This window comes from Chiloscyllium punctatum, chromosome 12, assembly GCF_047496795.1.
Source record: "Chiloscyllium punctatum isolate Juve2018m chromosome 12, sChiPun1.3, whole genome shotgun sequence".
Taxonomy (NCBI): Eukaryota; Metazoa; Chordata; class Chondrichthyes; order Orectolobiformes; family Hemiscylliidae; genus Chiloscyllium; species Chiloscyllium punctatum.
Window position 1 is genome coordinate 64,425,710 of NC_092750.1, and position 22,499 is coordinate 64,448,208.

Sequence of the window (22,499 nt, forward strand, 5' to 3'; positions counted from 1 at the left end):
TCTGTTACAAAATTGGGAGGTTCCCACATATGGCCCTGTATTGTAGTTGGGCTATGAGAGAAAACAAAAAAAAATGAATTTTCTTTCTCTGTTGTCTGGGCTTTGTTTCAATCAGGCCGTCAATGGTCTGATTGGCTAAGCAGAACCACAAGGAGCAGGCTCACACACAGCAGCTGAAAATACATTTTAAAAAGCAGTAGTGCCATAGAAGGCTCTCAATAAGAGCACATATTCTATCTAATCCCCTGGCAATAGTAATTCAGTGGCTGGTATTCATGTAGGTATTAGCACAGCAGGCCTTAGTTTGGATTTTTTGATATATCTCGTGCCAGCAAAGTCTCTGGGGTGCAGAAACCCACAGCAAGCACACTAACATGATTTGCCTGACTGAAACCTCATAAACGTGCAAGTGGTTTGCCAAGAAATATCCTTATTAGGATCATGCACACATCAGGAACATTTCTACGTTGCCTAAATATACAGTCTCTTTGCACTGGTCTCTTCCTGACCTGAGATCCCTTTGTTCCTTGAAATAATTAACCTGAATTTCATCCCTCCCCCTAGCCCTCCAACTCCATTGAGCATTGGCTCCAATTCTCCTGTTTCCGTTTCACAGTTTTCCTAATCTTTGTGCCAATTTAACTCAGGTGGCTCCTCCAATGGATCCTTCCATTTTTTAGCCTCAGCACTGGAATTGTCTTGGGGGGGGGTGGGGTGGGTGGCTGCCATCTTGTCCACTGGGGAGCTGACCTAGGACAAGCCCCCCCCCCCACCCACCGCTGCCTCTTCCAGTGAAGGCACACCAAGCAGACTCTGATGAGACACTTAACGGGACTTTGCTTGGAATCGAGACTCTGAGGTATGAGTCCCATCCAGGAGAGTTGCTGGACTTGAACGGCACTCACATAAGCGGCTGGTTTGGGGGTTCGGCTGGAGGGAGCGTGAGGAGGGGTTTCCCAGTTGAAGGACGTGAGGAAAGAGGGAGCAGGGCATTGGGAACAATGTTCAGTTCCTCATTGAGGCAGTGTGCGCTTTTGATGAAGGGAAATCTCTTGCAGTTGGGTCAATCCCACCAATGGTTCTTAATTGGTCACTCCAGGTCTTGAATTGGCAGGAGGCCAGGTAGGGTGACCATGGGCCTTCTCACCCAGAATGTAATGCTAAGGGAGGCAGGATGCAGTGGGGTTTGTGCTCACCGCCACTCCATCCAATTCAATATCTTCAAGCCTGCCACCTCTAGGACAGGGGATTCCAAGCAGTATCGCTCACACTAGCTAGGCTTCAGCTCCTGTGTATTTTCTCATTGCCTTTCGGTCACAACTGAACTCGCTGCACACCCGAACCCCAGTTCTAACCTCCTGATGGGGCATGAGAATTTGAGGAGCAGAAAATCTGTAAAAGGAGATTGACAGGTTGAGTGAACGGGCAAGGAGGTGGCAAATGGAGAATAATGTGCATAAATGTGAACTTATTCACTTCGATGGGTGGAATGGAAGAGGTGAAAGGGCTCGTGATATTGGCATGCTGAAGGATTTAGATGTTCTTGTACTGCGAGAAAGGTAACTGGCAAGTATAGTGAGTAAATTACAAGACAAATGGTATAAAAATGGAGAAACTCAGCAGGCCTGGCAGAGTCTGTGGAGAGAGAAACACAGTTAATGTTTCGAGAACAAAATTCCTTCTTTGGTCTGTTATCCTGCTTCTTGAGGGGCTGGGACATGAGTGAGACTGTACCTGGATGAGCTTACACAGTATAACCTCTGTAATTAAGGAGGGGATATATTTGTCTCAGAGGCTCATTAGATAAATTCCTGAGATGAAAGGGTTATCCTATGAAGAGAAATTTCATGGAGCACATTTTGGAATTAGGAGGGACAAGATATGAATTCAAACAAACAGACTTATTAATGGACTTGACAGGACTGATGCTGTGAGACTCTCTCTTCCCCACTGGCGTCTAAAACCAGAGATCCTAAGCCCAGAATAAAAATTCAACACGTTTAGGGCTGAGATGTTAAAAAAGCCTTCTTCTCTCGAAATTGTGAATTTTTGGCATTCTCTACCCTGATGCTTATGATTGCTATGCTGTTTAAAACATTTTCAGACTGTGATAAGATAAATTATTCTGCAATAATGGAATTGAGGAATATGGGGGATAGGTAGGGAAAGTGGGGTCCATAGCTGATCTTTTACCTGGTCTGATACAATGGCAGAACTCCGTCCACGTCTCCCCTCACACTCCCTCACTCCGGCCCGCGTCTCCCCTCACACTCCCTCACTCTGGCTGCGTTTCCCCTCACACTCCCTCACTCCGCCCGCGTCTCCCCTCACACTCCCTCACTCTGCATCTCCCCTCACACTCCCTCACTCTGGCTGCGTCTCCCCTCACACTCCCACACTCCATTTGCGTCTCCTTTTACACTCCCTCACTCCGCGTCTCCCCTCACACTCCCTCACTCTGGCTGCGTCTCCCCTCACACTCCCACACTCCATTCGCGTCTCCTTTTACACTCCCTCACTCCGCGTCTCCCCTCACACTCCCTCACTCCATCCATGAGTCCCCTCACACTCCCTCACTATGTCTGGCTCTCTCCCTCCCCTTCCCCTTCTTGGCTAGTTCTTCTTAAACCCTACAAATTGAAATTGAAAACATTGCAAAATGAAACCACTACCCCCCCCCCCCAACTGCTGCACTGTTGCCTTTGATCTGTTTTGCAATTTTGACCTCCCCTGTAACATTTGCTGTGTTCCATGGCGGATGTATAAAATGTTGGAGAAGTGAATGGAAGGGAATGATATGGTCGCTTCAGGAAGCCATGGAATGGGTTACATTCAGTTACCTCTGTGACAATTCCCACTTACCGGGAATACTTCCAACTCCTCTAAAATGATCTCTTCCACCTCCTGGTTTGCTTTAGGAGCATAGATGGATTTCAGGACCACCCCAGTATCTGTAAGAAAATAGAATACGATGATCAGCTATTCTTATAGAGTGTGGCCTGTACACACCAGAGATTCAATGTCTCAGTATAATCAGTAAGGGAGGACCAGACATTCCAACCTATAATATCTGACCAGGGGCTTTTCTCTCTCTGCTTTCATGAATATCCAAAACAAGCCCGCAACCCTTGTTTGAGCAGATTAAATGGTTCTTGCTTAAACATGCAAGACGATGGAAAGTTGAATTACTTTATTGCAAACAGCAACCAACACTAGCAAAATAAAACTTACAAAGTTGATGTTTTTTTTGAAGAACGCCTAATTATTCCTAAGGCCCTGGCTGGTCTAAGAACATTCTGTAGTCTCACCACATTCTGAGGTAAGACTACAGGATTCCAGCTCATTCCTGCATACGCTGGCAACATTAAGTGTCATCCATGAAGGGCTCCAGTGCTAAAGATCATTGGTAAACAGGGATTATAGGTAATATTTCATGATACTGTGTACAACAAATTCATTAGTTCTTGGTGGTACAAAGGTTTATCTCGCTGATCTTTTAGGCTCTTTCCAGATGGATTTTGTGTGCTTTCTCACGTGCTGACTGCAAGGTAACTATCTATAGCAATGCACAAAACTGCAATTTCGGGAATAGAATCTGAAGGATGGAAAGCTGTAGGTATGGACACATTGTTGTGGTAATCAGGAAGCCAGAGCTCTGGTCTCTGAATATTGAAGTGAGCTTCAGTGGGGTAAATGTGCCCAAGGGACGTGGCATCGACAATACCTCCAGCCACAGACCACCCTTGGTAAGGTGGTGGTGGTGAATCAGGCTAGCTCAGGAAAGACAGTGACAATGAGGAAGACAGCAAGAGGTGAATGAGGGAAAAATAGAACTGCTTCAAAATATTAGGAAGGGTTCTTCCTGGGTTTCTTGGAATTGGCCACAGCTTTTATACTTATTAAGTCTGTCACCCCAGGTGTTAGTATTATAACATGGGAAACTCTGGTACAGAAAGCAGAGGTAGTTTTTTTCCCCCACATCTTTCTCTCTACTTTTGTACCATAGGTAGGGAGGTGATTATTAGCCTGATACTAGTACACTTCAGTGAGGAACTCTAGTGGTGCAGTGGTAATGTCCCTACATCTGGGCGAGGAAGGTTGGGTTGAAATCCCACATGCTCCTGAGTGGTATCAAACACATTTGAAAAGAAAGATTTATTATAAAATATCTACATCTCCAATGACCAACAGCTTAGATTTGTTTAGGGTTAACTTCTGCCAGTTTACGTACTGCTATACTCTACTGGACATGCCCATAGCAAGAGCTCGTACATTTACCAGAGGAAGCCAATCCAGTTGTAGAATCATAGAACCGCTACAGTGTGGAAGCAGGCCATTCAGCCCATCGAGTCCACACCAACCTCCCAAACAGCACCCTATGCAGATCCACCCCCCCCCCCCCATCCTATCTGTATAACCCTGCATTTCCCATGATTAATCCACCTTGCCTGCACGACCTTGGATACGGTGGGCTATTAAGCATGGCCAATCCACCTAACCTGCACATCTTTGAATTGTGGGAGGAAACTAGCTCACCCAGAGGAAAGCCATGCGGACACTGGTAGAGCGTGCAAACTCCACACAGACAGTCACCCGAGGGTGGAAGCCTACAAAGCACACTGGCACCCATTCTGCCTTGTTGAGAGGTTTACATCTTGCATATGGTGTAAGACTTGCATAAAATATTTCAGAAAATTGCAGGGTTAGTTGTTTTGCGGTTGGGAGATAAAGCATCCTCAGAATAGTCCTCTACGTGCAACTGAATAATCGTTACAGTGATAATTCAACTGAAATCGATTGTCCCATTGTAAAGTTGTTAATTTGTTTTGAGAAATGTAGTTTACGTGTAACTAATTAATCATTAAGATAATAATTCAACTGAAGTGCGATATCCAATTGTAAAGTTGTTATTAGCAGTTAATTTGTTTTGAGAGGTACAGTTGAAAAGGTTTTTATTGGCTATGTACCTGTTCCAATAAACATCACGTCATACTGTCCATCCACAGCCTCAACCCGATCCACAGCAATCCGGGTAAACTTGTAGTCCACACCGACTTGCATTAGCACCGGCTGTTTGCCCACAGGGTAGACAGAGTCATGCATGAGTGGATGAGTCCGAATGAAGAAGATTGCTTCATCTGGATATTCACGAGTTGACTTGAAGCTCCCATAGGTGCTGCTGGGACACTGCAAGTAAACAACAAGTGGAAATGTAAAACTGTGACAGATAAGAATGTGCACTTCCAGGTTTTCACAAAATTGTCACCGACGATTGAGTGTGATTTGTAGGTTTTCCGGCCTTGGGTGACTATCCATGTGGAGTTTGCACATTCTCCCCATGTCCACGTGGCTTTCCTCTGGGTGTTCCAATGATTGAGTGATTTCTGGAAGATGGTACAAAATAAACCACCAGGGAAATCTCTGAAGTTGGCTTGCTATAAAAATGTGAGGTGTGATTAACAGAAAACCACATTTAATAATTGTTGATTCAAAGCAGTTTTCCAGGTGACCTGATGAATATTTCGCTCATAAATTGACTTTGCTGAATCTGATTGTTGCACAATTGGTTTCTCAAAGCATTTCTGTTTGAACCAGGATTTTCAGGGCTGTTAAGACAACAGAATAGCCAATTGTCTAGTTCTGAACAAGAGTCTCTCACAATGCATAAACGTGCCAGGATTTATTCTAATTCTCCGCTCCCTGCCCCTATTTCAAATGGATTTCCAACATAAGTTGTTGGAGTCAAAATCTATTCCCGTTCATGTCTTCAGGAAGTAATTCCAGTTAAAGTGTCATCACTCTTATAAGCAAATGTGTCAGCCAATTTCTGCTGAACAGGAAGAGGAACAAATGTGATAAGTGGCCAGTTAATCTACTTTTGATGTGTGGGCTTCAGGGTGAATATTGGCCAGAACCGCAAAAGCAGCTTCTTGTTTGTCTTTGAGTAACTCCATGAGATCTTTTACATTGACTCAATCAGCCATTGTAATTTCCAGGGGGAGAGATTTCATCTCTGGGAAGAAGGCCAGCGCTGGGTGGGTGAAGCTCATGATTGCACTGATAATGGCGCATGTTGTTAATGTTATCCCTTTTTCTCTCTGCATTTCTTCCCCAGTCAATGGGACAAATTGCATGAGAACTGTAAATGGATTGGGTTTGATGCCTTTCTTTTCATGCTCTAGCACATTTTATCTTCTTCTTTTACCATTCTTTGGGTGCAGGGTTAATGAGCTGGTTAGCTCATTGGGCTTGGTGAGCATGTGGTTCAATGGCAGGCGCTCAATTCCCACTTGAGAGGAGGCAGATCTGGAACTGAGTAAGGCAAGCTAGAATTTCCAAAAACTGACAAGAAAACAGCTCAGATGAAGCATGGGTAGGCCACAAATTTGCCTTCATGCCAAGCATATACGACATGGATGGCTGAACTGCATTGTTATGTTCAGGCCCACACAGGAAATTTTCCCAGACTGACACACCAGAGAGCAAAAAGAATTTCAGTTTTAATTTAAATGAGATCTACTGACTCATATAATCCCTATAGCAGGGCAGCAGGCCATTCGGCCCTTTGAGTCCACACTGACCCTCCAAAAAGCACCCCACTCAGATCCACCCCCCTACCTTATCCCTGTAGCCCTGTGTTTCCCATGGCTAATTCACCTAACCCATAGATCCCTGGATGTATCGGCAATTTAGCATGGTCAATCCATCTAACCTGCACATCTTTGGACTGTGGGAGTGAACTGGAGCACCTGGAGGAAACCCACACAGACATGGGGTGCAAGCGCAAACTCTGGGGTAGGCAAAGTAATGGAAAGGGTACTGAGGGATAGGATTTACGAGTATCTGGAAAGACACTGCTTGATTAGGCACAGCCAGCACGGATTTGTGAAGGGTAGGTCTTGCCTTACAAGTCTTATTGAATTCTTCAAGGAGGTGACCAAGCATGTGGATGAGGGTAGAGCAGTGGATGTAGTGTACATGGATTTTAGTAAGGCATTTGATAAGGATCCCCATGGTAGGCTTATGCGGAAAGTCAGGAGGCATGGGATAGAGGGAAATTTGGCCAATTGGATAGAAAACTGGCTAACCGGTCGAAGTCAGAGAGTGGTGGTAGATGGTAAATATTCAGCATGGAGTCCAGTTACAAGTGGAGTTCCGCAGGGATCAGTTCTGGGTCCTCTGCTGTTTGTAATTTTTATTAATGACTTAGATGAGGGAGTCGAAGGGTGGGTCAGTAAATTTGCAGATGATACAAAGATAGGTGGAGTTGTGGACAGTGAGGAGGGCTGTTGTCGGCTGCAGAGGGACTTAGATATGATGCAGAGCTGGGCTGAGGAGTGGCAGATGGAGTTCAACCCTGCCAAGTGTGAGGTTGTCCATTTTGGAAGAACAAATAAGAATGCGGAATACAGGGTTAATGGTAGGGTTCTTGGTCAGGTGGAGGAACAGAGGGATCTTGGGGTCTATGTACATAGATCTTTGAAGGTTGCCACTCAGGTGGATAGAGTTTGTAAGAAGGCCTGTGGAGTATTGTCGTTCATTAGCAGAGGGATTGAATTCAAGAGTCGTGAAGTGATGTTGCAGCTGTACAGGACTTTGGTTAGGCCACATTTGGAGTACTGTGTGCAGTTCTGGTCGCCTCACTTTAGGAAAGATGTGGAAGCTTTGGAGAGGGTGCAGAGAAGATTTACCAGGATGTTGCCTGGAATGGAGAGTAGGTCGTACGAGGATAGGTTGAGAGTTCTCGGCCTTTTTTCGTTGGAACGGCGAAGGATGAGGGGTGACTTGATAGAGGTTTATAAGATGATCAGAGGAATAGATAGAGTAGACAGTCAGAAACTTTTTCCCCGGGTACAACAGAGTGTTACAAGGGGACATAAATTTAAGGTGAAGGGTGGAAGGTATAGGGGAGATGTCAGGGGTGGGTTCTTTACCCAGAGAGTGGTGGGGGCATGGAATGCGCTGCCCGTGGGAGTGGTAGAGTCAGATTCATTGGCGACCTTTAAGCGGCATTTGGATAGGTACATGGATGGGTGCTTAATCTAGGATAGAAGTTCGGCACAACATCGTGGGCCGAAGGGCCTGTTCTGTGCTGTATTGTTCTTTGTTCTATGTTCCACACAGACAGTCACCCAAGGCTAGAAATGAACCTGGGTCTCTGGCGCTGTGAGACAGTAGTGCTAACCACTGAGCCCCTGCTAAACTAGATTTCTCGAACTTCTTCCTGAGTTCAGACTGCACAGAACTGATGGCACTAAGTTGCCTCCTCAGCTGGATGCCTTCACATGCAGCCTGTTTCTCCTGTCTGTCTTCTCCAATTAACTGTGACCTAGAAATTGCTCTTCAATAACTTTTCAATGTTACAGCCCAGAGCACACTGGTCACCGGGAGTGCACACTGCCTCCGAGATTATTAATATTACTCACCGTTCCAGGGCGAGGGAAGGGGACACGCCCTGGGTAGGTCACCCACTTGTAGTCAGGGCCCTCTTTGTGAGCAAACTCTCCTTTGAAGGCCATTATAATGTCAGCCATCTTGTACACACAGACCGCTGACCCATTGAGAATATTGCTGGAAAGAAGCAAAAGAAAATGGGCACTGGATTAACATTTACATTAACCTCCTTCTATATGAATCTTCTAATTAGCAAAATGATGAAGGGATCATGTTTCAAATTCTGGAAGTTAATATGATCTCCTAATTAACTCTTTCAATTGGTTCAAATCAATTGTTTTGAGACTGAGAGGAATTTAATCTGAATTTACTAAATTCTTTATTGTATCCATGTGCCTCTCTAAATTGGGCTGCAGAATGGTAAGCAGTTGATAATCTAATCTAGCACTTTAAAGGCTCTTGTAGTGGACGGGGAGGCTATTTGGCCTATTTTGTGCCAATGCTGGCTCATTGAAAGAGCTATTTGGGGAGCTAATGGTGTGGTGGTAAAGTCACTGTCGAACAATGCAGAAGCCCAGAGAGCATTGCCTGGGGCAATGGGTTAAAATCCTCAAATTCAAATTCAATTACTATAGTAAAAATATTATTTTTTAAAAACCTGGAATTGAAAGCTAGTCTTGGTAATGATGGCTGGAAACCACAATCAGTTATTTTTAAAACCCATCTAATTCACTAATGTCCTTAAGAGAAGGAAATCTGCTCTCCTTAACTGGCCTGGTCTACATATGACTTCAGAACCACAGCAAAAGGGTTCACCGTTGACTTGGTGATCAGGAATTAACAATAGTTGCTTGCCTCACCAGAGATGTTTATATCCCATGAATGAATAAATAAAAAATTAACTAATCCTACCCCCTGTCTATATTTTTCCTTTTCAAGTATGTATCCAGTTGCTTGTATGTTTCCTTCACCCTTACTCATAGCTGCACTCAACCTTTAATGGGTCAAAGAGGTTTTCCAAGCTCCCACAACTTACAGGACTTTTTCAAGTCTTAGCTCCAGCATTTTGTTGCACTTGGGGTTTTTTTTTTCTCAGCACAGGGCTGCCCTTGCCTTCTCATTGATCATCCTTTTTATGATGCACCTACTGACTCCTCGAACTTCTTCCTGAGTTCCGGCTGCACTGAACCAATGACGAAGTTGCCTCCTCAGGAGCACAGCTCAACTGAATGTTTTTGCATGCAGCCCGCTTCTGCCATTGTCTGACCGTAACTGGGAGCTAGAAACCACTCTTCAAAAACCCCTGAGTTCTGATTGACCTCCTGAAACTTTTGCAACAAACAAACACTTGCTCCTGGGCAGTATTGAATTTAACTAATATTTTGGAACAGTCAAATGTTTCAACCTCTTGAAACTAGTTCCTGAATGTTACACCTTCCATTAGCTCTCAGAGCACATGGTTCATACTGAAACAAGAAAAAATTTTAGCTTCCACACACAATGCAGTGGTCCAAGATGTGGTCCAACACTCACTTTCTCAAAGACAATTAGGGACAGGTAACCAATGCCTATTTTGCCTGCAAAGTGCACAATCCAAGATGAATTAAAATAACTAATGATCTTCTCAAAATGGAGATCAATTGCTCAGATGACAAGGTGTATGAAAATACAAGGAGTCAAGATAACATTATGCCAGCTCTGACCAGACTACAAATGCCACACACCTCGTGGCAATCTGGAACATGAAACCCTGGGCTTCCTGTGTACATTGCCAAGACCGTGCTGCTTCAGGAATGATAATTGTGGCTTGTTTAGAAACATTATCTGCTCTATCTGAGCTACTGATAGTTTAAGTTGATCCTTGCTGTCACACGGAGCAATAACATATCAAAAAATTGACAAAATATCAGCAGACATTGCCGGAGAGGAAGTCCTATGACCCACATTCACTTCCAGTCAGTGACATGTTGCCTCACATGCAGACAACAGCAAATTCCAGTGGCTGCATATCTCTTTGTTTTCAACTTTATCCCGATCTCTTCAGATTCAGATCGGCACCATTCTGAAAGAACCTGCATTGATTTCCAACTCGCCCTCACACTCGTTGAACTGTCTTTGCCTCCTGGTTCCCCCTATTGTCTCCAATCTAGAAGTCACACCCTAAAGCAGAACGCTGAGGATGCTGGAAATTAGAGCAGAAAATGCTGAAAATACTCAGCAGGTCAGACAGCATCTATTCTGTCTCCACCAAAGCCAAGAGATTCAATAAGTGTTTCTCCTCTTTTTCAAAATCTCATCCTCACGTTCAAATCTTTTCCAGGTTTTGTCCTTCCTATGAACAGTAAATATTTTCACCTTAATATTCTTCTGAGAAACCTGCTTCCTTCTGATTCTTATTATTGTGTTCCTTGCTTCCTTCGTCTCCCCATCGTTAGTTGTAGACATTGGACTCTGGGATTCTCTCTCTAAACCTCTCTGTAGTGATGCCCCACTTTGGACCAAGTGACATTTCCAAATGTTTTGTTTTCTTTGGCCCAGTGCCTGCCATTGTTTGATTACACTCCAGTGAAGCATCTTATGGGTATTTTACATGATGAAGATGCTACATAAATGCAAGTTGTTGTTGTTCTTGAACTGTTTAATCCTGGTTATTAGCCAGATGTTTAAAGCCCTTTTTAAAGGCTTAGCCATCAATCACCATTATTAGGTAAGTGTTATAACTATACCTTCATTGGAAGATGGCAGTAAGAGTCATTCACCTCAGGGCAGGACTGACACAGGGAGACATTACACAAAGGATCTGATTATTTTTCACTCAAAGTACGAATGGAGGGTCACATTTATGGGCTCCTCTAAGAGCTGAGTAAGTAAAAAGGTGTGTTACAGCTCACTTAGTTATTGTCAATCACTGTGGCAACAGACGTTTCTGTATGCATATTGTAAACTGAATAAAACCAGAAATTGCTGGAAAAGCTTAGCAGGTCCTGCAGCAACTGTGGAGAGAAATCAGAGTTAACCTTGCAGGTCCAGTGACCTTTCCTCAGTTCTTTTGTCAACTGGAATGATAGACAGTGATGGCAGGGGCTCCGATTTCTTTCTATCACAAGACTGACCAGGAATCTTTCAGACTCTTCCTGGCCGTCGTTAAAAGGATTTGTAGATTGATATTCATCCCAAAATGGACAGGTCACTTTAAACGCCTTTTTTAAGGTGGGTTTTCCTTTTCCTTCCAGACTGAGGCAGAGTCATTATCCTTTGCATGACACAACCCCCAGGTAAAAGGTAAACAAGGTTATACCAGAAAACCAAGATTAGTGCAAAGCCCACAGACTGTAGGATGGATGGAAAGCTCAGAAGGAGGCAAATCCCAGGGATGCGAAGAGGTGGCCCAGGTTTGAGGATCTGCTGAAGGTCAGGGGATTGCACAAATGATACTTAATTTGAAAACGATGATAAAGAAAAGTAGAGACACAAGAGAAACATCCAGATTTGTTCTTTCTTAATATAAATATGCACTAAGAATATGGATAGAATTGTATCACCATGCCCCTCTCAATAATATAGCTACATATAATGACAGAGAGGAGATGATTGAGTATTTTGCCTGTCATTCACCACTGGAGACCACACTGTTGCAAGTCATAGAATCCCCACAATGTGGAAGCAGGCCAGTTGGGCCAACACTGACCTTCCGAACAGCATCCCATCCAGACCTATCCCCCCTAACCCTATAGGCCCTGCACTTCCCATGGTTAATCCATCTAATCTGCGCATCTCTGGAAACTATGGGGCAATTTAGCATGGCCAACCTACCTAATCTGCACATTTTTGGACAGTGCAAGGTAACTGGAAAACCAAGAAACCCACACTGACACGGGGAGGATGTGCAAAATGAACACAGAGTTGCGCAAGGCTGGAATCGAATCCATGCCCTAGCACTATGGAGTAGCAATGCTGGCCACTGAGCCACCATGCCACACCAAGTGGCTGGGATTGTTTGTGTGTGGGATTTCCTCCGCTGACTATTTTCTTGGCGTAAACACTGATTTTACTAGAAGATTGCTGTAGTTTCAAACATGAGTTCTGTCGATGTAAATAAAGGGGTGGACTGGATTTTCCATACAAGGCTAGGGCACAGAAGGTGCGACTCTATCCAGGCCCCTCGCTGAGGAGAATAGTCAGTACTTGGGATTTTCACTGAGCTGTCCCTTTCAACAACAAGGACACCAATTTCCAGTGAATGGAATCGCGAAGATAATCAGAGCTAGTCAGAGGCGGTTAAGCTTAAGAAGAATAATAGGCCACATGGCTGTGAAGTAACAGAGAAAGTGCTTTAACTCTATTTGCCACATTACAGGAAGTTCATGGAAGCTTTGGAGAGGGTGCATAAGAGGTTTACCAGGATGCTGCCCGGATTAGAGGGTAGGAGCTATTAGAGGGAAGGAGAGACTAGAAAAACTCTGGTTGTTTTCTCTTGAGCAGAAGGAGACTCAATGGAAGTCTATAAAATAATGAGAGGCATTAACAAGGTTGATGGTCAGAATCTTTTTCTCAGAGTTGAAGTGTCTAATACTAGGGGGTATGTATTTAAGGGCGAGGGAGGGAAAATTCAAAGGAGATGTGAGGAGCAGGCGTTTTACACAGAGTGGTAGAAGTCTGGAACGTGCTGCTAGGGGTGGCAGTGGAGGCAGGTATGATAGAGGTGTTTAAGGGACTTTTAGATAGGCACAATATGTAAGTAATGGAGGGATATGGACCAAGAGCAGGTAGAAAGGATTAGTTTAATGTGGCGTCATATTTGGCACAATATCACGGGCCGAAGGGCCTGTTCCTGTGCTGTACAGTCCTGCGTTCTATCTTTAGAATGCAGGAGATTATAGCAGTGGTGAATCACCTCCACTCTGTCCCTATATGTAACCATGTTAATGAGAGGGAAGTAATGATACCATTGTTCACTGTCCACCAAATCTTTAATTAAAAAATTGTGCTTCTGTCTTGGGCAGTGTTAGGAAGTGGGGAATACATTTTTTAAATTAGGTAAAAACGTTTTGGAAATCCTAGTGCAGTGTTCAAACATTTCCAAGTCTTTCATCCGGAAAAAGCTGTTATTTTAAGAGGGATAGTCAGAACTGTGACATAAATAGCCCCAAAACTGTTGCGGTGCAGCACTTCAAAACAAAAAAAAATCAAGCTCTGTGATTATTGGCAGATGTTAAAAGGTAGACATGTTTTAAAATACAATTTTGTCGTCCCAATCAAAACGGGAAACATTGAATTTCACTCAGTGCTTCCACTTCCAGACTGCACAATGGGTTTCACCCAAATATTCAGGGAGGAGAGTGTATACTGAAAATATACAAATTGCTCTCAGTCACCACACCAACAGCACGAGTCTGGATCAAGGTCATGCTTCCCCTTCCCCCAGAGATGAACAAATAAACAAGCCCCTTATCAACACATCGCAACCTTTTGAAGAGGCACTTTGTAGTTTCCGAACTGTAAGCTGCCAGTCAGGGGGTCGGCATTGAACTTCCAGATAAGAGACTGTGAGCCCTTTGTGCAGCTTCATTCATCTTAACCAAAGTGAAGCTCTGGGTGACATTCCATACTGTTTTCCCTCTTTGTAACCATTCAGTTTCCAGTTTAAAGGAGCTGGTTCTTGCTGTATGACAAAACAACCCTGGGACTTCCAGAACAATGATTATCGAAACAGTTATTTTGCTTCGGTGTTTCTTACAGCACCAAGTCCCATCCCGCACTCAACTGCCATCCAGCAACAACTCTGTTAACATTTATGTAGAACCTTCAATGTAATAAATGGTCAAAGGTGCTTCACAGGAGTGTCTCCAATAGTAATAGTACTAATATACTAATGTAATGAAACATTGGGCGGCAAGGTGGCTCAGTGGTCTGCACCGCTGCCTCACAGCATCAGGGACCAGGATCAACTCCACCCTCGAGTGACTATGGGGACTTTGCACATTGTCTGCATGGGTCTGCTCCAACATTCCTCCCACAGTTCAAAGTCATGCAGGTTAGGTGGGTTGGCCATGGGAAATGTGGGGTTACAGAGATAGGTGGTGGGGTGGATGCTCTTCAGAGGGCCAGTGTGGACTCAATGGCCAGAATGGACTGCTTGCACACTGGAGGGATTTGATGAGACAGATCAATGCACTTGATAGAGGCATTATAAGACAAAATAGGGTGCTGATCTGTAAATATATTTAAAGAAGAGATAGATGGATTTTTGGAATAGTAGGGAGTTTATGGCTATGGTGACCAGGAAGGAAAGAGGAGTGGAGGCCCAGGGCAGATTGGTCACTGATCTTATTGGAATGGAGGGGCAGGCTTGAGGAGCCGAATGGCCTCCTCCTCTTCCTATTACTTCAGTTCTTAAGTGTAATTAAAATCTGGAGTGTTTGAAAGTTAGAAATACATGAGCAAATATACCCAGGAAGGTTGTGTGGCTGAAACAGATTGCAGACTTAGAAAGGAGCAAGACCATGGAAGGAGTTGAAATTAAGGATGAGAATTTTAACTAAGAGTTAATACAGGTCCGCGATATCAGGTGGAAAGGACTGAACACACATTAGGACATGAGCAACAGCTTTCTGGATGACAGTCTATGGAACATAGAATGTGAGATCAAACTAATCAAAATTTCTTTAACTTCCAAACAACCTCAACCAACTCCACGGATATAGAGAGAGGAATGGAATGCTCTTCAGAGGGTCAGTGTGGACTTAATGGCTAGATTGGGAAGACACATGGGAACAGTGCAAATTCCCTTTCCAAGCCACACACCATCCTGGCTTGAAATTATATCACGGTCCCTTCATTGTCACAGAGTGAAAATTTTGGAACTCCAGCCCTAACTGTGGCGCACTTGCTCCCAATGATCCAGACTACAACAGTTCAAAAATGTGACTCATCACCACCTTCTCAAGGGTAATTAGGATGCCCACATCTCATGAAAGAATAAAGTATAAAACCAACCAGGAGCGTGACAGAATAGTCACAGTCTAGAGATAGAAAAGCATTAATGAAGGTTTCAACATCAGATGAGCTGAAGCAGAGGTTGGACAATGTTATTGATGTAGAAATAGGCAGTTCCAGTATTTCAGATGAAAGTTGGTATTCAGCGTAAAGAGGTGGTATTAGGACAGGTGACCAAGGCTTAGACAAAAGTAGTAGGTGTTAAGGTTTTAAAGGCAAAAAGATGGGCAGAGAAAATTAAGGAGTGAGAGCCCAGAGCTTTAAAGGTTGAAGACCAGGGTCATGATAAGTTAGCACGAAGGAACTTAAAAATGGATTGGAAACTAGAATTGGAGTGCTCGCTGAATTCTTTGGTTTTTGTAAGCAGATTGCTTCAATCTGACAGCCTGAATGATTGCTGCAGTCGATGTTTTAAGGTCCTCAGATTGATCTAATCAGTAAAACACATGAGTTTCGGATCATCTGTGAGATCAGGTATTATTAACAGCCACCTGATGAAGGAGCAGTGCTCTAAAAGCTAGTGCTTCCAAATAAACCTGTTGGACTATAACCTTGTGTTGTGTGATTTTTATCATTGTCCACCCCAGTCAAACACCAGCACCTCTAAATTAGGACCCAGTTTTTAATGATAGTATTGACATAATTTAGGTTTTTTTTCTCTCTAAGGCTTGGATGAAGCTATGGGCTGAAGTTTTCCTGTGGACAGGGCTCTCACCTGGATGTTGTGAAAACTCCGTAGATCAGTGGATTTTTTTTGTCCTTCCCATTCAGCACAAAGACATCCTCTGCAAATAAAACAGGTGCATTGATATTAACGGTAGATAATAAGCAGGAACCCTGATCTCTTTGTCTTTCCACAATGGCAAGAGGTCATTTGACCATACTGAGTTTGTGCCTGTTCTGCAGAATTACAGTGCCTTGTACAACAATGGGATCTATATGTAATATCCAACCATGTCCTTTCGGTGGCCCAAAGTATTTTAAAAGTGATGGCTCACCTTTGATGTTCAACCACTGTTAGAATCCAGGCAAACATGGATTTCCCAACAGGGTCTCACAAACAGCAAAGAATTGAAGGGCCAGATAGTGATGGTTGAGGAAAAGATAATGGCTAAAAGACCATGGACAACTCCCCTCTTTAGCAAGGTGGGATCGTTAACAGTCATACAAGATGGCAAGCTATACTCAACATTTCATCTGAAAAATGGCACCTCCCACAATGCAACATTCTCTTGGTACTGTCCTGAAATGCTGGCCAATATAGAAGCTGGTGTCATGGATGCAAATTTATGGTGTATTTGGCCAGAAGTCAGAAACCAAATGAGGGCTCATACCTGTAATATCTGTGACGTTCACTCAATTTCCTAACATTTCTCTAGGATTTTTGCCTAGGTTACAGCTGCAGACTCCCCCAGGAAATTCAACCATCAGAAGCTTTGCAATAACATCGAAGTTCCAAACTCAAAGGTCTTTTCAACCAGCCCACCAACCCGGGTAGAATAACAAATGGAAGATGTTCCAAGCTACAAGCTTTTCCCACCTTTACCCGTATTCCCTTATCCACCCCCACACAAAGATGATTATAACTGGCCCTCCTACCCAATGCTGCCATGTCACTTTGATTGTTCTTTACCTTCAAGCTCTGTTTCCACTCTCAATTGCAGTTCTGCAGCAGCAGAAGTCAAGTCACTATCTTTAAAGGACCTGAACTGGAATGAGTTTGGTAAAGTAAGTTCAGTATTTCTACAGCGTCTGTCACTGTATTACTCATCTACCTTTTTCCAGAGTGGTTGGGTTGAGAAGGAATGTGCACTGTCAAGCATGTGGATGTTTATAAACAAGTACCGAAGCATGCTAACTAGCCTACAGACTCTATTTTCCTATCGCTGCTGCCCGTATGCTTCCATCTCAGCAGAGGTGTCAGGTATTCGGAAACAATCTTTCACTTCATCTGGATCACTGAACACATTATCAATCACAGGCAGAACGCTCTATAAGTTTACACTAACAAAGCAACTAATTGACCACCATGAAATAAGCCTAAGGGCTCAAGTGACAGAACATTGATGGCGCTCTGAAAGATGAATTGCTGCATAAATTTCATTATAACATGGACAAGGTGTTTAGAGACAGCTTTCAATGCAATATGCACAATGACGATACACAGGACAGATGTCTTTTAATACTCAGTGCTGCTTTATACCCATTTCTCTGGAATCTCCTCCAGCTCTCCAAGATCATGTGTAAAAGTCTAACAGGAATAATACTCTGACAGTGGCTACTGAACATAAGTACAAGGTGCTATTTCAAAGGATATCAGGTCTCTTGGGACAGAGACTTGATGGAAGAAGACACTAGCAAAACCCTACTCTTTTATATTTCTGGATTCAGTTTACAGGGAATAAACATTAACAGTTTGCACTGGCTTTGCGTTCAGCTCTTGTACATCTCAAGTTCCTAGAAGCTCCCAACGATATTCCAAAACTACATTCCTTGAAATTTGATGGTCCCTGACTTCCTTCCCCCTACTGAAGACGGCTGTGCCATCAGCCACTTAATCCTTCAACTCTGCTGATCTATCACAGTGTCTGTTCTTCTCTCTTACTTTTCCTCTCTTTAACGACCATTTCTCTGAGAAAGCTTTTGATAATCTGTGCCAATACCTCCTTTTCTGGCTTTGTGTCACTCTTCTATCTGCTGATGATGCTCCTATAGAGCACTGTATTAAAAGATGCTACATAAATGCAAGTGATTATTGTTCTTGCAGTAGGAACTGGAAGCTATTCAGATCTTTGAGTCAGTTCCAATATTCAAGTTGTTAATGGCTGAATCAGCTCTCAATGTCATTGACCCCTTTGATCTCCGTCACTTACCCAACAGAAATGTATTGATCTCTGTCTCGAAAATTTCAGTTGACCCCCAGAAGCCTTAAGGGGGGTAAGAGTTAATAAATACTCTTTGTATTATGAAACTTTTGTTAGTCCCTCGCTTTTGTTCTTTTGCAGCAAAGAACTCCTTCCAAGCACTAGTCTGGAAAAAGATACGCTGTATCTTGAACTGTCAACATTATATATTTCAACTGCAGTGGCACTGTTGGCGTGAGACACAGCAATTTAGGGATACACATGGGGGCACATGTTAACAATTGTAAATTCCAAATGTTCACAAAATACAGCAGTATGCATTTTCCTCAAAGGCGATCCTGCTGTACACGCTGAATGTGTGCATGGGAATCTTTTACTCCCAGTGTCCTTATTTCCTGCTGTCAGTTGTGTGCTTATAAACCAGCTCATGAGTGAGACAACTGTGCTAGTTGTAACAACAACTAAATTTGGCATTCACCAATGTAATCTCTTAAACCAGTCCCTGCGCTTTGGCTATGATCTTCCTTGCTGAATCCCACAGAGAGTTTAAGCAGTGTGATACTCACGCAGTTCATCAAAATGGGTTTGAATTCCCTCAGAGCCTGGAACGGAACACACCAGCCGCGCCTTCAGAAAGGTACTCCACTTGTTGACCAGACTGCGTTGACCACCAATATCATTCTGGGAGAAACAAAAGAGCTGCATGAGCTGGGGTCTGCAGGAAGATGCTGCACCCACTTTACACTGGTCATCCCGCTTTGTCCTCAGGCTGGTCATCCAGTCTGGTCAGCGGTAGGTACTGCAGATGCTGGAGATTAGAGTCAAGATTAGAGTGGTGCTGGAAAAGCACAGCAGGTCAGGCAGCATCTGAGGAGCAGGAAAATCAATGTTTCAGGCAAAAGCCCAATGAAGGCTTCTCGGATGCTGCCTGACCTGCTATGCTTTTCCAGCACCACTAATTTGGTCATCCAGTCTGACCTTAGAATATAAAGCAGAACTTTAAAGAGTTGAAGATCTTGTATAGGATTCAAAATTCTTAGCTGTAAAGCTATTCCAATCCAGGAAGCGCTGTACTGGAGGAAGTCTAACTTAAAAAAGCTGTGTTGGGTTCTGACCCAAGTGGATTGGAATCAAGGATCGGTAGGTAACATTGTAAATAAAGGTCTTATGTGGTGCAATGGTACCTCTGAGCCAGGAGGCCCAAGTTCAAGTCCCACCTGTTCCAGTTAACGCGTCATAACACCTCTAAATGGATTGGTTTGAAAAAATCTAACGCAGTAAATGAGCAAAGAGAAGCCTTCAAGAAGGATGCAACTCAAGGACAGACCTGATTCATTCGGTGCAACGGTAAGGAATAGCATCCACAACTAGAGTTTCCTGGATGACTGAAGATTTGGAGATCGCAATGAAACAGATAATTGAGACTTGTGATAATTATCAGGTTTGCAGTTCAGTAGGGAACCCATTAAATAGAGAAGAAGAATGAGGGGTGGAGAGGCAAGGGACACAGAGAACTTATCAGAATAGACTGTTGGGTAAAACAAAAGAGAACTTAAAAGGTTTTGTAAATATATAAACAGTAAGTATGGTCATAGGACAGGTCAGACTCTAGATGTTCTTGCAGAAGCAAGGAGCATGGTTCATTTACTCATCGAGTATTTTGTATCGCCCAAGAAAAGGACACGACCAATGTCAGAGTGAACGAGAAGGCAATCACAAATTAAGATGACACATGAATAAATAAAAGAGGAGTATTCAAAAGGCAGGCACTACTCCAAGAGGAAAAGTCACTCAATCTGGATGGGCTGCATTCTAGGCTACTAAAGGAAGTCATAGTGAAAATTACAAAGTCTCTGACCATGAACCCTCAATCACGTTTAGAAAGCAGGGCAGTTCCAGAAAACTGAATGAATAGAAAATATTAGAGACATGTTTAATCCAAAAAAAGGGGAGCAGATAAACTTGACAATTACAGATCAAACAGTCTAAGGTCGATGGCGGGGATACATTTAAAAATAATAATCTAGTACAATATTAACTACTAATAAAAGAAATGTAATGATAAATTGCTAAAAGCAAATTATGTTTGAATAATTTTATTGGAGTTCAAAAATTAAGGGGGGATTAAGGGAACTGGGAGTTAACCTTATAGAGAAGTGTAAAATAGCTAAGGGGACAGTTAATAGTAAAACACAAAAACTGCAAATGCAAAACATGAATACAGGATGAACCTTGAAAGTTTAAAATGGCAATCAATTCAGTTCTTTTGACAAAGAGCAGTCAAAACATTGAACAGAATTCTAGATAGTGTGGAGGAGGCAAAACCACTTTGGAAACATTTGATTGTTGTGATGGTTGGGTGGGGGGGGGGGGGGGGGGGGGGTGACATCAGATTGTTCTGAATGATAAACTAGAATTATTTTGAAGGATTTCCCTCTTTTATGAGAATCATGCAGTCTGATAAATTATAACACACTCTCGTTCATCCTGACTAACTGTCAGAATATTGGGTTCAAACAGGATTTCTATGATATGGTTCTCCAACACTTAGCAATTGATGATTTTGAATCTCATAAACCACAAAACTCATTGTAAAGTGTGGGCTGTCATCACAAAGTCTCCATGTGGAAATGTGAATCAATCCCCATGTTTTTCTATTCAGTTTCTCTGGTTCACTGCTGCTCGCAGCTAACCACACCCCTCACCTTACAAACCCGAGCCACTCTCGAGTAGATGACCTTCCCATTGCCATTATCCACTTCCAGAGCACGCTCGGTGAAAAATAAGTATACTTTGTCGTCCTCCACATTGTTGCTCTCTGCAATGGCATTGACCTTCACGAACCTAGGGTCTGAAGAGAAATAGAGAGAACTAAACCAAGTGTAGGGCATGGACTGGTACTTTCTACATGACCACAAAATCTCACCTCAGTCCATATCAACCAGCCAATCCAGAATCCAGCATAACTGAGACTCATTCTCTCCTTTTTGCAGTCAAAGACAAAAGACTAATTGTTCTTTTGTCTGGTATTAACAGAATGTGTTCAAAGTCAACTTTAATATAGAATCCCTATAGTGTGGAAGCAGGCCATTCAGCCATTCAAGTTTACACTGCCCTTCCAAAGAACATGCCACTCAGATCCACCAAAAACCCTGCATTTCCCATAGCTAATCCAACTAGCCTTCTCATCCCTGGACACTATGGGCAACTTAACGTAGCCCCTCCACCTAACCTGCACATCTCTGGGAGGAAACCCATGTAGATACAGGTAAAAATGTGCAAACACCACACAGGCAGTCACCTGTAGGTGGAGTCAAACCAGGGTCCCTGGTGCTCTGAGGCAGCAGTGCTAACCACTGTGCCACCGCGTGACTGCAATGTTCCAGTATTCACACTTCTCTCACAGGTTACAGCTGGAGAATTGTAAAGCAGAGAGACAGACTCTTTAGTTTGTCATGTCTGTCGTTGAAAAAGCTAATCAATTTGTCCCTATTCCCCTGCTCCTCCCCATTACACTGCAAAGTTGCCTCTCTTTTTTTACTAGCATTGATTTCATTTCTTTTGTATCTGAATATTTCCCATTAGCAAAACAAGGGGCCCTCCCCTCACCCCAAAACACTAAGTTTCAGGCCGCAGTTTCTAGGCAAAGCGTTATACACCGCATTGGTAAACTAACAGGATGGGTCTAATGCCAGGATTAGGAGCTTTACTCAAACCTAACCCTCACCTTGCAGCCATGTCGAATCGTATTGCTCAGTGCGTATCACACGACGATGTCCCAGGCTACGAAAGAACGCCACGTCCCGGCTCATGAAGTCAGAGGATATTCCAGCGTACAGCTCACCTTCTGGAAACAGAACCAGGATTCATGACTTAGCTTAACAATTTCCTGGTGTGCTCACCCAAACAAATAGGTGGGAAGGAAAGGATGGTCCTGCTCATCTCAACAGAACAATTTCCCAGGGAATGATAGGACCTTTTAGCTGTCCAAGCTATCAAAAAATACAGATGTTCACAGAAAGGATCTACAGTAGCGCCTCGACTTACAAACTTAATCCGTTTCAGGACCCGGCTCACGAACTGAACCAATTTTTCCCATTGTTCGGATAACGTAAGAATGCTTGGACGGCTGTTAACAGCGCACACGCCAAAGACGAACTGAGCCAGAGAGCTTTTGCGTTCAACAAGCGCGTAGCAAAGCAGAACCCACATGGTCGCACACGGGCTTTCTTTGTTTGTACCTTG

The 22,499-nt window shown here is 43.5% G+C and overlaps 1 protein-coding gene across 2 annotated transcripts in view; it reads right to left on the reverse strand.

Annotated features, from left to right (window-relative positions):
- Window positions 1-22,499, reverse strand: part of sema3h (sema domain, immunoglobulin domain (Ig), short basic domain, secreted, (semaphorin) 3H) — a 169,155-nt gene that overhangs the window by 19,952 nt on the left and 126,704 nt on the right. For both annotated transcript variants that reach the window (XM_072582670.1, XM_072582669.1), the window contains exons 6-12: window positions 21,982-22,101; window positions 20,960-21,105; window positions 18,821-18,935; window positions 16,106-16,175; window positions 8,427-8,571; window positions 4,968-5,187; window positions 2,863-2,951 (exon numbers count right to left, since the gene is read on the reverse strand). In XM_072582670.1, coding sequence (XP_072438771.1) covers window positions 2,863-2,951; window positions 4,968-5,187; window positions 8,427-8,571; window positions 16,106-16,175; window positions 18,821-18,935; window positions 20,960-21,105; window positions 21,982-22,101 — 905 coding nt within the window. The remainder of the gene's footprint in view (window positions 1-2,862; window positions 2,952-4,967; window positions 5,188-8,426; window positions 8,572-16,105; window positions 16,176-18,820; window positions 18,936-20,959; window positions 21,106-21,981; window positions 22,102-22,499) is intronic.